General features: G+C 42.9%; 1 protein-coding gene and 1 long non-coding RNA gene across 4 annotated transcripts in view; one reads left to right on the top strand and one right to left on the bottom strand.

Annotated features, from left to right (window-relative positions):
* NIBAN1 (niban apoptosis regulator 1) overlaps positions 1–11747 on the top strand; it is a 153566-nt gene extending 141819 nt beyond the window's left edge. The window contains exons 12-14 of the mRNA XM_086693374.1: positions 1489–1596; positions 5445–5556; positions 7174–11747. Coding sequence (XP_086549500.1) covers positions 1489–1596; positions 5445–5556; positions 7174–8300 — 1347 coding nt within the window. The 3' untranslated portion in view covers positions 8301–11747. The remainder of the gene's footprint in view (positions 1–1488; positions 1597–5444; positions 5557–7173) is intronic.
* Positions 1–16088, bottom strand: part of LOC147572638 (uncharacterized) — a 39435-nt gene that overhangs the window by 2076 nt on the left and 21271 nt on the right. For 2 of the 3 annotated variants that reach the window (XR_015245832.1, XR_015245831.1), the window contains one exon: positions 14273–14470. The exons of the other annotated variant lie outside the window; for it this stretch is intronic. This is a non-coding gene — a long non-coding RNA (uncharacterized LOC147572638). Of the gene's footprint in view, positions 1–14272; positions 14471–16088 lie in introns of those variants that run through there. 3 annotated transcript variants of the gene reach the window in all.

Here is a 16088-nt window from a genome sequence, read left to right as displayed (position 1 = left end):
TGGCCAACAGTTTTTAGAAAAATCGAAATCTCCTGGCAAAGGAAGTACTCCAAAAAAAAAAAAAAAAAAAAAAAAAGATGCCCACCATGTGAAATTGTTTTTATTGTGCTTACTGCTTAAGTATATATCAAAATGGTTTTTAATAATAACAGCTTACACTGGTGTATTTTTAAAGCTTTTTTTGTTTTTAACCTATCCTGTTTTGTTCGATTCTCACATGGACTTGCGATATGATTAGAATATGTCTCCATTGTAAAGATGAGGAAAGTGACCCACTAAGAGCTAGCGTGACTTACTTAAGCTCAACAGGCTAGTCAATGGTGAGCCTAGAGCTCAAACTATTCTTAAACTTAGCCCACTAGTTTCTTACTACCTATTCCCTTAAACAGTGCCTTGAAGCGGAAGATAAAAGTCCCACAGAGCCTAGAAGGTGGTCCCTGAATTTTAGACCCAATCTTAATACCTCACAGAAAGTAGGAAACTCTGGCAACCAAATCACTGAGCAATAAAATAAATAAATAAAGCAAATTAAAAAAGCAAATGAAAAAGCAATTTTTATTATGATAACACAAATAATAATGAGCTTTCAATTGGAAAAAAAAAGATAGAATCAATGTCAATAACACGTTCAGTGTTAGGACACTTTATACCTTTCAGGACAGTCCATTCCTTCTCTGGACACCTTTAACCGCAAGAACATACTACCTGATGTGAAGCCAAAGTTCTCACCATTGGTGATTCTAGTTCTGTCCTCCCTGTCCATGTCCCTCAACATAGTAGCCTTTGGTTGTTTTCAAAGCTCAGAGAATAAGAAGAGAGGAGGGGAGCTATAATTTCACCCAAAGTTATTATTTCTGGTATGAATGCCTTCATGTCTTTAACCATTCTACTCACATGCCTGTGACTATGTTCCGGTTTGTCTGTGTTCCCCTTAAAGTATCATCTAAAACCAAACTGTGGTCCCTAGGCTTGACTATTCCATGCAGAACAGTGAATGATCATCTTTCTTGGTCTAGATACTAAACTTCTTTGGTTAACATGCCACAGTGTTAAGGTTGCAATGATCCAGACTCTGTCTTCCCTTGTGGAAACCATTACAACCCACTAATCCTGCTTTTAGGATATAGAGTGAAAGAAGTAGATGACTGTGGTTCCTATGGAGCCACCCAGGACAGGGATGATGACATACAAACTCACTGCCCAGTTCTGTCCCCAACTGCTTTATAATGCAGAAGTTATTGTTTTGGTCTTGCCTCAGTTTCCCTATCTGTAAGAGGGGAGGATAAGATGGGTCACTAATAGTCGTACCCTCCACCCAGGGTTGAGAGAATTGCATGATAAGATCTCTGAGACCTTAGAAACACCACAAGTGTCCTCAGAAATTAGGGGAAAAACAGAGACAAGTGAGTGACTGAGTTTTTGTTTAAGCAAAAGTTAACAGATTGCAATGTTGCTATTTAGCATATGTTTCTATCTCTGTATTGACAGCAATATGATTATGACAGCAGCACCATCAGGAAGAGGATATTTCAAGAGGCACTGGTTCAAATCACACTTCCCACCGTGCAGAAGGCACTGGCATCCACATGCAAACCAGTAAGGAGATGAGTTACTCCAGAGAGCATACTTTTATTGCTATTAAGTTCAAGCAAGTCCTTTTGCTATGATGTGCTTACAAACAGTAGACTAGACCCGGGAGGGGTCAGCAAATTTTTCTATAAGTGGTCAGATAGTAAATATTTTAGGATTCATGGATCATAGTGTTTTTTGTTGCAACTACTCAGCTCTGCTAAGTGCAAAAGCAGACATAGGCAATACATTGACAATGGGTGCTTCTGTGTTCCAATAAAACTTTATTTGCAAAAACAAGCAGTCACCAGATTTGCTGACCCCTGACCTAGACAAAATCTCAAAGGTAATGATCTGACTCTGAGCCAAATTAAGGCTTGCCATAGAACACCTGAGGACACCAGGCGTTCTTCATCATAGTATGACTCTTGGGAACCACATGTCCTCTGAAACTTGACCGCTAAATCCCGAAAAAGACCTTAAGAAACATGATTACAGAAGGGTATTTTTTTATTTTAAATCCAGTAATGTTTGTTTGGTGAAATCAATGAAACTGAAACCACTTAAAGCTGCTACCAGTGACAGCCATGATTATGAAGGTGTGACTTAGTCTGCAGAGCAGAGTAATGAACAAGCTGCCTGTGGAGGCTGGTTCAACATCTGGGTGCAAGTTCTGGCTCCTCCATATATTGGCTCTGGGGCCTTGAGCAAGTCTCTTTTCCTCTTCCTTGGCCTAGATTCCATCTTCTAGAAAATGGAGATGACATATTTTGTGGCATGTTTCTTAAGATTGAGGAGACTAGAATGATTTGATTAATATTCGATGAGTGCTTACCATGTTAAACACTTTGTATGGATTATCTCAATAATTTTCATGACAACTCTAGGAGGAGGTGCTATTTATATCTTCATTGTACAAATGAGGAAATCTGAGGGATTAAGTCACAGGCCCAAAGTCACAGCTGGTAACCACCAGAGTTTGAACTCAGCTCACACTTGCTAATAACATGGCATGCACTCGGCAAATGGTATATTTACAGTAAATGGTATATTTACTACTATTACAGTTTCTACATTTTAGAAATGATATATGAGCCTGGACATTATCAATGCCTTCTCCCTCTTGGAGCAAATCATAAAGAGCTTTTTAGAATTTAAAAAGGGCTTTGGGGTAGCTTAGAGGGTCTCCAAGAGTTGGAATATTAAAATCCTTTACATAAGCTATTTTACTGCAGAAATTTCTTTGGTCATTTTTATATTCTGTAAATGTTTTATTTTCCTTTAGAGTCTTGGCATATCTAGTACCCAGCATTTATTTCTGGGAGTTTGATAAAAGTCAAAGGAGTAAAGAATCTGTCCGTTTGTTTGGCCCTTGGCCATACGTGGATGGAAAAATGCTGCCACCCAGAGGATGACTTAGTCCACCTCCAGTTGTGTCTGTACACAGATATTCTGCCTAGGGTGTTTTTCTTCTTCTATCCCAAAGCAATCTGGGTGCCACAAGGCCACCTTCTCCAAGAAGAGGAGAAGGGTAAAGAAAGTCCCCTTTTTCATCAGTTCCCCTTCTCCAAGCATCAGCAGAACTGTACCCAATCTATAAAATGCTCTTATGATTTTTAATCAAGAGAGATTAGTTGCAAAAGAAGCTGATACCCCAGGTTTTCAGTAGTTAAGGATATTATTCCAGTGCCAAGAAATTTCCTAAAATCTGAATTTGCAGAATTGGCAAATTGGGGAATTACTTGCTTCATTGAAGGATTCTTTATTTTACTAAAGCATGGTCCTTTTGGTTCTTTATATCACAGCTTCCTAGATCTGTGGTACTCCATTCCAGCCGCACATTAAAATTGCATGGGAAGCTTTAAAAAAAATTCCAGTTCCTCAAGACCCAACCTCAGGGCTTCCAGTTAGATTGCTCCAAGGAATTAAACATACATTATCGTTTAATCAGTTCAATATAGAAGACCTATTTTATAAAGCCGGACATGTCACGACAGTATAAACATCCCTAGAAATTGTTCCTTTCCACACACTTATTTAGCCGTTTGAAATTTTAAAGGCCTGCTGTTTATTCCACAAACATGTATTGAATATGTATCAAATGTGATCCAGGCACTGTGCTAGGCCAATGTCCCTGCTGTCCTGGAGTTCATAGCCTAGAGGCAGCTGACAGGCATGGACAGGCATATAGTATGCCATGTGATGAGCACAGCAGTGGCCTTATGGGGAAGAGCAATGGCCACGGTTCTGAGCCGGGTGCCCAGCTCTGCTTATGGGGTCAGGGAGGATGTCCCAGAGTCATGTTTTCACCTAGTCCTTAGGCACCAGTCAGGGGAGTAAAGAATGGGAGACCACCTAGGGAGATGAAAGGGTGTTGCAGACATGAGCCTGTGCCCCTCGCTTTGCAGAGGAAGGGAGAGGCACAGAGCAGTGACATGATTTGTTCAGGTCCCACAGCTAATCCAGGGCAGTGTCCAGCCTCCTGGGCAGTGCTCTTTCCACACAGTTCTCATCTGTGTGTCAGTCCTGCCTCACAGACCCTCTCAGGGTCATGGAAGCTCATGCCTTTTCAATCCTTTGGCTTTGCTCTAGGGCAGATATAAAGGGACCCCATTATCACCTGTTGTGACCTGGTCCCGAACAACAGTCCCCCAAGTCCTATAGCACTGAGTTGTCTGCATGTAGTGGCTTCTGATCACCTGCTGTAAATCCTGTCCCTTCAGGCGAAAAGCATCAAATCCCGCTGCTAAGGCCCTGGCCCTTGGGGCCCCTCCAGCACCATCAGCTGTAAGGATAACTGAGTTCATCACTGGCATGTGATTTGGTACATTTTGATCCCTTCTGTGTCCTCATGCTGATAACTGGGATATGATTTGGTACATTTTGACCCCTTGCTGTCCTCAAGCCATCTGGAAACTCTCCGAAAGCAGGAAGGGTTAAGGGCTTCTGCATCCTGCCTAGGTTTGTCAATGAGTGTCAGGGCCAGTTGGAGGGATAGAAGAGAATGTTCCTGAAGAGCTCTTGACTAGAGATTCCCCACACCTGAAAAAGGCCCCATCCTAATAAAGTTCAATATCTAGTCCAGGGACCCAGGAATTTCACTTCTAGGTATGAACTTAAGGTAAATAAACCCCTAAATCCAAAAAGATCATGCAAAGGATGTTTATAGCAATTATATTCATAACAGTTAAAAATGGAAAAATCTCAACACCATCAACAGGAGTATAGCTAAACAATTTTAGTCCACCCATATAGTGAATGCCTTTCATCAAGAAAAGGGAGTGAGCTACTGATACTGGCAGCAACACGGATGAATCTCTAAGCCAAATACACAAGAAGATATGATACAATTTATATAAAGTTCAAGAATTAGAAAAACTAATCTATTGTGACAGATATCAGAGTAATGCTTATCTCTTGGTGGGGGTATAGGCTAGAAAAAATGCACAGGGTGTTGGAAATGTTCTCTGTCATGATCTGGGCTATAGTTACGTGGGTTTAGTTAATATATTTAAAATCACTGAGATGCACTTATAAAATGTGTACGTTTTACCGTGTGTAACTTACTTGGTAAAGTCCTGTTGGAGTTTAAAAGGAAAAAAAAAGAGGAAGAAGGGAGCATTTTGGTTGTGATGAAAAAAAGGAGGGCCTTGAGACCCACTGACCCACCGACGGGGCTTTGAGATGATCAAAATCTGTGTGCGCAGTACAGGAAATGGTGCCTTGGTGCCTGGGGAAAAGGAAAGGAATGACCAACGGCTGAGTGCCCCACTCTCCGAGGAGGGGGTCATGAGTGGGAGCCATACTCTCTGTACCTCCTCTACAAATTGCCCTCTCATGCCTTGTCCTCTGTCTTCCTATCTCTCACCCTCCAGGAGCTCCAGAAATACGAGCAGTTCATTTTTGCAGATCACACCAATATGATTCACGTTGAAAATGTCTATGAGGAGATTTTACATCAGAGCCTCCTTGATGAAACCCTGAAAGGTAAGGAAGATTTACTTGGTGCCGAGAGTGGGGACACCAGATAGATGGGAGTACCCCTCAAAGGGGACCCAGTGAGGCCAGTGAGGTTTCTCAACAGGGATGAACGGGGAAGAAGAAATCGATACTGGTTTTTTGGGGAGACAGAGAGGAAAGAGAGAGGGATACTGACCTTGACTGAGGTTCGTGGTTTGGCACACACTGTGCTGGCCCGTTAGATATTATTTCTTTGAATATCAGTAAGAACTCTGTGAGACAGGAATTTCAAGCTTCATTTTTCAGAGAAAACCAAGGTTTGGGGAGATTAAGGCTGGACTGTCTCATGAACAGCTGTCTTCCTCCAGTTGCTCCAGACAGAAACATAGGAAAACAGGTGCTTTTAGCCACAGACTCACAGCCCCTCCCAGAGCCAGGAGGAGGTGAATCCAGGAAAAAGGGCTGCCAGCTGCTCCCTCAGCACATTCCTCACCTCCCGTCAGCTGGACAGAAGCAGACACGGGGTGCCGACACAGTGCTCCATGTCCACTATCTGTGGACTGAGGCCTTGCTTGTGATGGGACCGTGGACAGGAAAACTTTGATAGAAGTACGCCGGACAGGGCCATTCCCTGAAACCGTAGGCCTGAAACGTATCTGGTCTTCGTGGAGAAGGTGTCAGTATCCCAAAAAACCCTCCACAAAGAAAACTGGCCAGGCACAAGCCCCAGGTCACAGCAGCCAATCTGACGAGATAAAAAATATAAAGATGTCAGCACAGTGTGTGACAGGAGGGGCCCGCTCAAGGCCAGTCCATCGTGGCACCTTTGAGCCAATTAGGAAATGGCTTCCGTTCTCCAGACACTTGATTGCTCTCTGTCAAAAAATTGCCGTGATACACTGATTTCATCAGAGTAGGGTGCTCTGCTGCTAGGTGCGGGAGAATTTTGCTGACTGCACAAATCTGTGCTGATCCTGGAGCGAATGGCGCCCCCTTGAGTGTGATCCTTTTGGGCACTATACAACCGGCACAGCCGAAGTCAGTGTCAGTGTCAAACTGTCAGTGAAGTCAAACTGTCAGCCGCTGTCATTATTTTTACTGTTTGTAGTCCTCTCAAGGCCTCTAAGACTGAGTGGGTGCACACAGGTCTTCATTCTAGACACTACACATCAACAGGGCTCTCTCTGCATGCTCAGGACGGAGTACGCATTACACATTCAGGACTAGACTGGGAGGTGAAGCAGAGAAATGTCAGGCCTGCCCCTGCACTGGGGCCTCCATGAGTACTACAGATGATACTGTTCTACATTGCGAGCTCCTTGAAAGCAAAAGCCGTACTTTATTCATCTTTGGATTCTCAAAGTCTGTCCCATCGTTGAGGCCCACTTTGAAAAAATGAATGAGCAAAGGAATGAATGAATGAACACTACAGAGGTCCAGAGTTTGGAATGAGTTTGTGGGCTTTTGGTCGTCAGGGAAGGACAGCTGGAAGAGGGTGAACAAAAACTGGAATTTGAAGTCGAGAAATGTATGTGGATAGCCAGAAAAGCTGGGAAGGAAGCTTGGCTTCTGGATAAAATCAGAAACCCCAGGGTGGCCAGGGCAGAGTGTTAATGTCATGTTTTGTGTTCTGGTCTCTCTCAGTGATAAAGGAAGCTGCTATCCTGAAGAAACACAACTTATTTGAAGACAACATGGCCTTGCCCAGTGAAAGCGTGTCCAGCTTAACTGATCTAAAAACCCCTGCAGGGTCAAACCAGGCCAGCCCTGCCAGGAGAGCCTCAGCCATTCTGCCAGGAGTTTCAGATAGTGAGACCCTGAGTAATGAAGTATTCCAGGAGTCAGGGGAAAAGAAGCAGCCTGGGGTCCCTAGTCCGTTGGCCAAAGAAGAAAGCCTTTCTCTTCCTGTACCCGACCCTCCCCCGGGTGAGAACGGACAGGTGATTATTGCAGGCATGGATGGCCCTGTCGTAGATCTCGTGGCTGCAGAGGACACGGCAGGAGCCCTGGGCACATGCTCACCAGAGCTGGAGTTTGGAGGGGCTCCTGAGGGTGGAGAGCCCACCTGCGAAAAGCCAGAATCCAGCTCTGCCTCAGGCTCCTTAAAGGAGCTCAGAAATTTGTTGACAGTGACCATTGAGGTACCAGTGGAATCTGCCACCCTTGAGATTGAAAAAGATACAAACGAGGAGACCCTTGTTCCCCAAGAAATTGAAAAATTAGAGGAAACGACTCAGATCTACACAGAGGCCGGTCCAGCAGCTGCCTCCAGCCAACACAGCTGTGAAGAGAATGAAGTCAGTGAGAGGGAGGCCCATTCTCCCCCTCCGGAGGCGGAGGCTGGCAGGGTGGAGTTGGGGGGATTTCTGGAGGCTCAGCTGATCTGTGAAGGGCTCACCCAGGGTGACAGCCGCCCAGACCCCACAGAGCAGCAAGCAGAGGCCGGGGAGCCCGCTGAGAGCGAGCTCACAGGCAGGGCTTCCAGACTGGAGGCCCAGGCTGTATCCACTGTGGAGGGTGAGGCCGGGCAGCAAGCAGATTGCATTTCCAGGGCTGACCACACGTGCCCCAGTGAGAGCCAGGTTTCTGTGGAAGAAGTGGTGGGAGGGAATAGCAGCATGGCCCAGGCTGCTGCCAGTGTGGAGACAGAGCAGATTCAGGCTGCTGGTGTTCATGAGTGTCAGTGGGTGGTGGAGAATGTTCCAAACATCGATCCGCTAGATTCACAAGACGTCGGGGAGAGTACCCTAGGGCAACCCTCAGAAGAGTGAAAGGGGCAATTTGGCATAAGTATTTCTTTGCACAAACTCAGCCAGAGGTTAATGGTTATGGGTACGCTTAGGGGTTACACGCAAGTTGTTACCATAAAAAGCAAACAAACAAACAAAAAAACAAAATTAAGTACTTAGTGTGTGTAATGAAACCAGAGGCTATGCACACCGAGCATGTGCACTGAGGCAGACCTTTGGGGAATTGAACAGTTCTACCATGAATTACTGCGTTAGCATTTTAGTAGGAATTACAAAGTAATGGAGTGTTTGGGGTGAAAGGCAGCTGAGGGTGTCTAAGGGAAGCAGTGGTGTTCCAGCAAAGATGAAGGAAACAGTGGGAGCACGGTTGCCAATACACTGCACATTTTCCTCTAATGCACTTTAAGGCTTTTTAATTTTGGGTAAGAATGCAAATGTATACTGTAAATCCAGCTTCACCATCTACTATCCCCACTTCACTGTCCCTGAAGGACTCAGCATTCATCCACAGTCAGATCGCAGGAAAGGGTAGGTGGCGAGCACTGGTCACCCTGCTGTGGGCAGTCCTACAGCGCCTGAGACATTATGCCTGAGAGAGCCCATGGGGAGCTGAGCAGAAACAGAGGAACGTTGTGGTCTGTGGGACTGTCTGAGCCTGTTACTAATTCCGCTATCAATGTCTTGTTAATTAATCGTGTTGATTCTTATTAATTAATCACCTTTTGGGGAAATTCAGATGAGGCAAGAAAATTTCCTTGGCATGTGTAAGCCTGAAAGCATTCCAAATTAGTCTTAGAATGTGCAGAGAGAGCTTAGCTAATTACCGAGTGTAAAAGACTACCAATTAAACAAGCATTATTTGAAAGCTACTGTATGCCACGTGCTGTGCTAGGCATAGTAATAACAAAAAAGAAGAAGAAAAGATAAAGGTGCTTTGTCTAGCATAAATTAAAAGGCCTATGGGAATTTAAAGAAAAAAAATATGTCCATTTTCAAACCATGACAACTTTCTGTCTATCCATTCAGCAGTCCTGGTTCATTCCCAGAAGGGGAATAAGGTGAATAAATGGGGAAGGAAGGAAGGAAGAAAGGAAGGAAGGAAGGAGAGAGAAGAAAAAAGAAAGGCAGGCAGAGAGCGAAAGAGAGAAAGAGAAAAGCCAAGTTGTACAATATCAAATTCCAAAGATGTCACCCCAAGTGGAAATCATTTGTTTGATCATGCAGCAAGTTAAGTGAGTCCCAATTATGTCCCCGGCACTGGAGATGCTGTAGTGAAAAAGACTCTGTTCCTCTCTCCCAGAACTTATACCTTAATGGAAATAGACACAGATACATCTTCTCGATGGATCGTGACCAATGATAACTGTTAATGTTAAAGGACTTACTTGCAAAAGATTAAAAAGATGTGTTCTAATCTTCAAGAAAATACCATGTTATTTTTTAAAAGCTTCTGGCCCAGGAACTACCTGTTGATACTTCCTTGCATAAATTTTAGCATTAGATCCCAACATATTGTCCTAAAAGCCTGTTTTGATCATCATCAGCAAATTTATATCAGTTCTTTTATCCCACAGTTTAACTATTTAACCAGGAATTAAAATATAGCTCTGTCCACCTCCCCAGGAAGAATTTCTAGGTTTCTACATCACAAAGAATGAAGAATAATCAGTATAACTATATTCTCATATTGAATCATTATAACTTCTCTTAGAGTGTTTAGATCTTCACATCTATGAAGGATCTCCTTGTAGGGAAAGAAGGCAGAGGCCACTCCTCCCCTGGTCCCCTGCAGTACCCAGTGTTCACTCATATCCTTGCATTTAGCATAGAGTATTGAAATTCTATTTACTTCCCGTCTCTTCCGGGGGCCCCTCTGCTCAAGGACAGAAACTGGGGTTTATTAATCATGTGTGCTTCCTGCTAGGGAGACACAGCCTTGAGTAACAGCTCACTGCCTTCTCAAGCCACTTTCATATCCCTAGTGCTGAGCATAAGCACTGGCACGCGTCAAGCTGCTCAGGAAATGTGAGAACTGAACGCCCGCCACACTGCTGTGCCGGGGCTATCTGGGGCTTGCTGTCAGGCAGGGAGACGTTTTTAATTGGACTTTTTGCCCTTGGGGAGTCTTCCCTTAAGGCGAGTCCAAAGTCCAAGAGGCAGACAGCCAGATGGTCAGATGCGCTGCCCAGTAAGGCCAGGAGCCAAAGGAGCAGTGCCCAGCCCCACCCGGGACTGCCCTTCTCTCTCCAGGAGACGTCAGCGAGCAAGGAGGTACATGCGCTCAGTACGAGCCCATGCTGGAGCTTCCCACCTTCCTCCCTTTGCTCACCTCAGGGCTTCTTGGATCCCTCGGAAAACTAAGAGATTTTTCCAACCCTAAAGAAAGTACATCTCACTGCATTGGATGGATGAACATCAGTGACCTCTCTTTACCCATCTTGTAGGCCAGAGGGTGCTGGGAGGATATAGCTGACAATACAAATAATTTTTCTGTACAGATTTCACAAAAGACAAGTTCACTAGATTAAGCGGATGATTGTTCTGTTTGAAGGTGGAACAGGAAACTAACGTTCGTTAAAAATATTCCTTATTCATTTCAACATGTCGAATGGCATAGCTCCATATTACTATGAGCTTGTCTTGTTTTTAATAGACTTGTTCATGTTGATTCAGTGGTTTCCAGGTTAGAGCAAGGTTATTGTAATTTAAATGAGCAGCATGAAAGGCTTCTGCAGGCTGCTCTAGGGATCTCTCCTATGGGCAAATCCATTAGAAATGCATAAAACCTCAGGACATGGTTTTTGGCAAAAATCCCATGACTTTAAATCAGCTATGTTACTATTGACCTTTTACAAAGAGAATGTTTTCCTTGAAAAAATTTGGCTTGTCATTTTTTCCTTTGCAGCTTAGAGTGGAGACAGTGGTGCCTTGAGTCATGCAGAGAAAACTCTCTTTTCAAAAAAAAATATTTTGGAAACCACAAGGATAAGATTCCGACCTGTCCAAAAGCTTTTATAAAGAGGCTGAGTGTGAGGAACTGCAGGTCTTTGGACCTGATCTTCTACATTTTATTGCAAAGATTCTCAAGTCTGGTTTTGTGACCCTCCAGACTGGAGTCGGTGATTTCAAAGGGTTTCACAGTTCTGCCAGATGAGTGTGATTTTCATTCTTTATAAAAAGTGCTAAATGCTATATGCTACATAGCAATTTTCCTATGGGGAGGGGAAGGGCATTACTGATTAAAGCAATACAGATTCAGTAGGTTAAAAAAAGTCAGCTACGTGTGTCTTCTTACTTTACCCAGGGTTTGGGGACCTGCCTTCTGAAGTCTGTAACTTCAAGAATAAAATCTACACTGTGGATGGGTTTTTCTGGTCACTATATAAAGCAAATAAACTTAAAAGCACTTTGTAACCACATATTTACTCTGCCAAGTGCCTATATTCCAATAAAATGTTCATCCTTGAAGACTTGTCCAAATGTCATATTTATTTAGAATGGGGGTGGTTTCATCTTTTAAGCAAACGTCATACTCGAGCTGGGAGTAACACCCTCAGATGGAAGAGTGAGTCACTATTGCTGTATTATGGAACTTTTCATTTTCTGTTGTCAGAAAGGAGTCCACAGAGAAGTCACTTAATGTCAGAGGTAATTATGCTTTGAAAATTAGGCTTATTTCTCTAGGAATAATTTCTCTATGTCTGTAATAATGGGCAATTACTCTTGACGTAATTGAACTACTGTTCAAACAAATTTATCTGCAATGGGTAACACTAAGCAAAACATTCATTCTTTCTACAGTCATGCATAAAATAACATTTACTCACCAATATCCACAGTTGCTCATTCCTCCATGAATTAATTCATCCAAAAATAATGATTCTGTATTTATTATATGTAGGCACTCTAGTGGGTACTGGAGAAACGGAGGTGAACATAATGGATATGTCCCTGACATCCCCAAACTCAAGTTCTCAGGGTAAACATGGCCAGAGAGAGCCAAGAATGGGTATTTGTTTCCTTGCCTGGTGTAAAACACCTCTCAACCTTCGCCATAGTCTTCCCCTTTCCAAGAACTTCTGACCCTCTTTGTCAACCTGGCCAATGCCCACTTTTCCTGTAAGAGTCAGGATAAGTCAAGACAAACCTCCCCCCACCCTCACCACAACCACGATAACACTTTACTGAACTGTCACCCTAATTTACTTGCCCACTTCTGGTTGTCTTCTCTTACTCTACCACAGCCATCTACCTTCTCTGTCTTCAGTCTTTGTGTCCCCAACAGAGCATACCTCCCTGTGTACAGAAAGTGCTCAATAAATGTTGAATGAATGAATAAATATCACCAATCCCAGCAATAGTCTGAGAAGCTGGCAACTTTACTCACCCTCAGCCTGTTGAGATAGTTCTGTTTTAGTGATGGAATTTCATCCTGTGTTTGTGCACACCTGTCACTCTGGGAGAGGACATCAGAGCCAAGTTGCCCCCAAATCAAGCTGGCTAATATGAAGCACTCCTAGTTTTCAGAACACTAACCTCCACTGGATTTTCCTGAGGTCCCTATGAGGTCAGCAAGGTAAAAAGAAGTTTACTCTTGGATTTTACCCAAATCTGCGAGACATGAGCAAATGCCCAACTAATTCATGGAGAGCATCTGCCTTCGGGAAAGCCTTCCTCTTGAGGTTGGGCAAGGAGCAGGAAAGAAGCTGTGGTCCCTGCTTTTAGGGAACTGAGTCCAGTTGGGAAGACTGAGAAGCAAGTGGTGGTTCTGCAGGCAGAGGAGGAAGCGTTCTGGCAGCACAGATAAAGGGCAACTAAAGACTCTACTCAAGCAATTTGAGATTTGGTTGTTGAACCTATTGAGCTTGCCCTTTATTTCCTGCTTTTATTTCTTCCCTGTCGTGGACTAAAGTCCAGACTCTAGCAGCCTACAGATGAAGAAAATTTTTATCAAGACCCCTTTCCATCAACCCCTATCCGCTCTTTTCAGGAATCTTGAGTCCTCTCTGGATGCTGATCCACACCTTCTGCAGATCCATTGTGGTTTACCTCATGGAATCCAAATTAATGGATTATTAATTTCCCCCTCTGGTCTCTACACAAAGGGATACACACATGTAGTAGTGAGGCCTCTCTTTAGCAATTCTAAGTAGAACTGTTGGGGTAGGAAAGTGGGTGTATGTGTTGGGGAATTCGTACAAGGTACTGAAGTGATTTTCAAGCTAAGGGGTGGCTTTTGGTAGATAACACTTAAAACCCCCTTCCCTCCTTGCTCCCACATTCTATGCTGCTTCCTGAATCATGTGGGGGACAGTTTTTTTGTACGTTGGTTTGAGAGAGATCATGCGGGGGAAAAAGGATGGTATTTTCATTTCTATCTGTGGGAGGCTTCAAGTTAAACCCATGAATTTTTGATTCAGGCCCTAGAATAAATGATGTTTTCCATGTACCATCAGGATTCATTCATGGAGTAATTTTTTCAAAAAAATATTTTTTTGATATCTACTAATGTGCTGTGGACTCTGCTAGGCCCTGGGAACAGAATGGCAGACAAAACAATCAGCGCCCACCCTTACTGCATTCAGACGGTGGGTTGTCTTTTTGCCCTGACGAGTTGTATTACTCAACTTAAGCGAGATACTCTTAAATATAAATGAGCCTCTCCACCTTTCAGATCACATTTTTAGAATTCGTCACTAAGGTTGCTTATAAATTTGACTTTATGAGAAAATTGTATGGCTGTCAACTTACTGTGTGAACTTGAGCTAATTACTTACACTTTATAAAATCAGTTTGTAAAATGGGAATGATAACACACACATCGCAAGGTTATGATGATGATTAAAAGAGATAATTTGTAATAGATATTTAAGCACATATGAACAAAATGAGACTCAGAGAAGTAACTTCCTGAAGATTACACAGCTAGTAACTAATTGAACCAGGTGCATCATTTAGCAATTGCTGCAAAACAAAACCACTGCAAAACTCAGTGGCTTAAAATAGGGATCATTTATTATTGCTCAGAAGACTACAAGCCAGGAATCAATAGATAGTTCTTCCGATCTTGGATGGCCCTCTCAACATGTTTGGAGGCTGGCTGTATGTCAATCTTGCCCAGTGGGGTTTGGGACATCTGGGCTCTACTCCATGTGGTCTCTCATCCTTCAGCAGACTGGTTCAGGCTCATTCTTGTGGTACAAGCAAGGTTGAGAGAGAGAGGGAAGGAGAGAGAGAAGGAGAAGGAGGAGAAATAAAAGGAGGAGAAGAAGAAGTAGAAGAAGGAGGAGGAGGAGAAAAAGAAGAAGGAGGAGGAGGGGAAACAAAAGCTTCTTGAGACCTGGGCTCAGAACTGGTGCAACATCCCTTCTGCCTTACCCTATTGGTCAATGCAAGTCATAAAACTGGCCAAGATTCAAGGTATGGGAAGAGCTACAAAGTCACATTGTATTGGGCATGAGTCCAGGGAAGCCATTAACTGGGGCCATCAATGCAATCAGCCTACTTCACCAGGATTCAAATGACTCCTGTACTATGTACAAAACCCATACCCTTGCTTCTGTATTATGTTAACCATAAACACTCACACAGACAACACTGGTGTCTGTCACATACTTCCCCAACACCTATGTGCTGTTCCAACCCCACTCACCATTAGGTGAACAAAATATGAGGTCTCCCAACTCCAATCCTTTGATCTATCAAAGAATCTTGATTTTTGCATTGGTTTTGAAAATTCATCTTCTATTAAAAATATGTTTTTAAAACTTATAAACCATGTAAGGAGAAAGGTCTAAAAGGATTTTTCTCCCTATCTTAGCAACAGAATTCACACTGTTTATATGCTGCTTTGATCAAATATAACAAGATCAGTGGTCATGATCAACATGTTAATTAACTCAAGGAAAGGGAGAAATTTGACCTGTGGCAAATGTAGTATATAACCTCAGAAAAAGAAGCACAATTCTCTACAACAAACATGGCAATAACAGACACAGTTTTCCATAGCAAACAATCATAGCCTTCAGAAAAGGTTGCAATCCTTGGGAAATGATTATAAACACACTCCCACTTTTGAGGGGAAACTCTTGTCTTCTCAAAAGTAAAACAAACGAAACAAAAAATTTAAAACTAGCTAGAAATTCTATTCCCTGCCACCAAAGAAATAAGGATAAATCTTACATAAAACCTTTGTCCTACCTTTATTCTTTGTAACTCTAAGGTAACTGATTTATAAATATTCCTAACCCCTCTCCTTTTCCTATTAAAATATGATCCTCAGGATATAACATTTTTACAAGCAGTTCTAAAAAAAAAATAAAAATAAGAAAAATAAAAGCAGTTCTATCAGAGTTTTCCTCTCTAGTTTTCTTGCTAGAATATTGTTGTTGTGATGTATGACTGTTTTTCCCCTCCAAATTTTAATGAAGGCTGAATAAAAGATCTGGGGCTTTTACTCTCCATCTTGTAGTATACCATCTCACCAAAAATGTTCTTTCTTTTCTGTCTGTCTAACACATGGGACCACATCAGGACTTACATTCCATTTCTAGCATCAACTCCAAGCCTTACTCGGGATTCTTTTGGCTGTTATGTTAACAACATTGATTTTGGCACTTAATTATGCATCACCAAGAAATTTTTAATGATTTCCCAAGTGTTTTGACTCGCAACTTTTGGAGGGGAGGGAGTTTGCCCTATATGTCCAGATATTCAATATATTCACAGAATCACGAATGGTTAGGGTTGAAGATACCCTGATGTTCACCCAGTGCAAATGCACCCATAGCACTGGCATTTCCCTTTTCA

This window comes from Puma concolor, chromosome E4 (genome assembly GCF_028749965.1).
Source record: "Puma concolor isolate L17-30 chromosome E4, mPumCon1.1.hap2, whole genome shotgun sequence".
NCBI lineage: Eukaryota > Metazoa > Chordata > Mammalia > Carnivora > Felidae > Puma > Puma concolor.
This window is presented reverse-complemented; position numbering and strand designations above follow the sequence as displayed.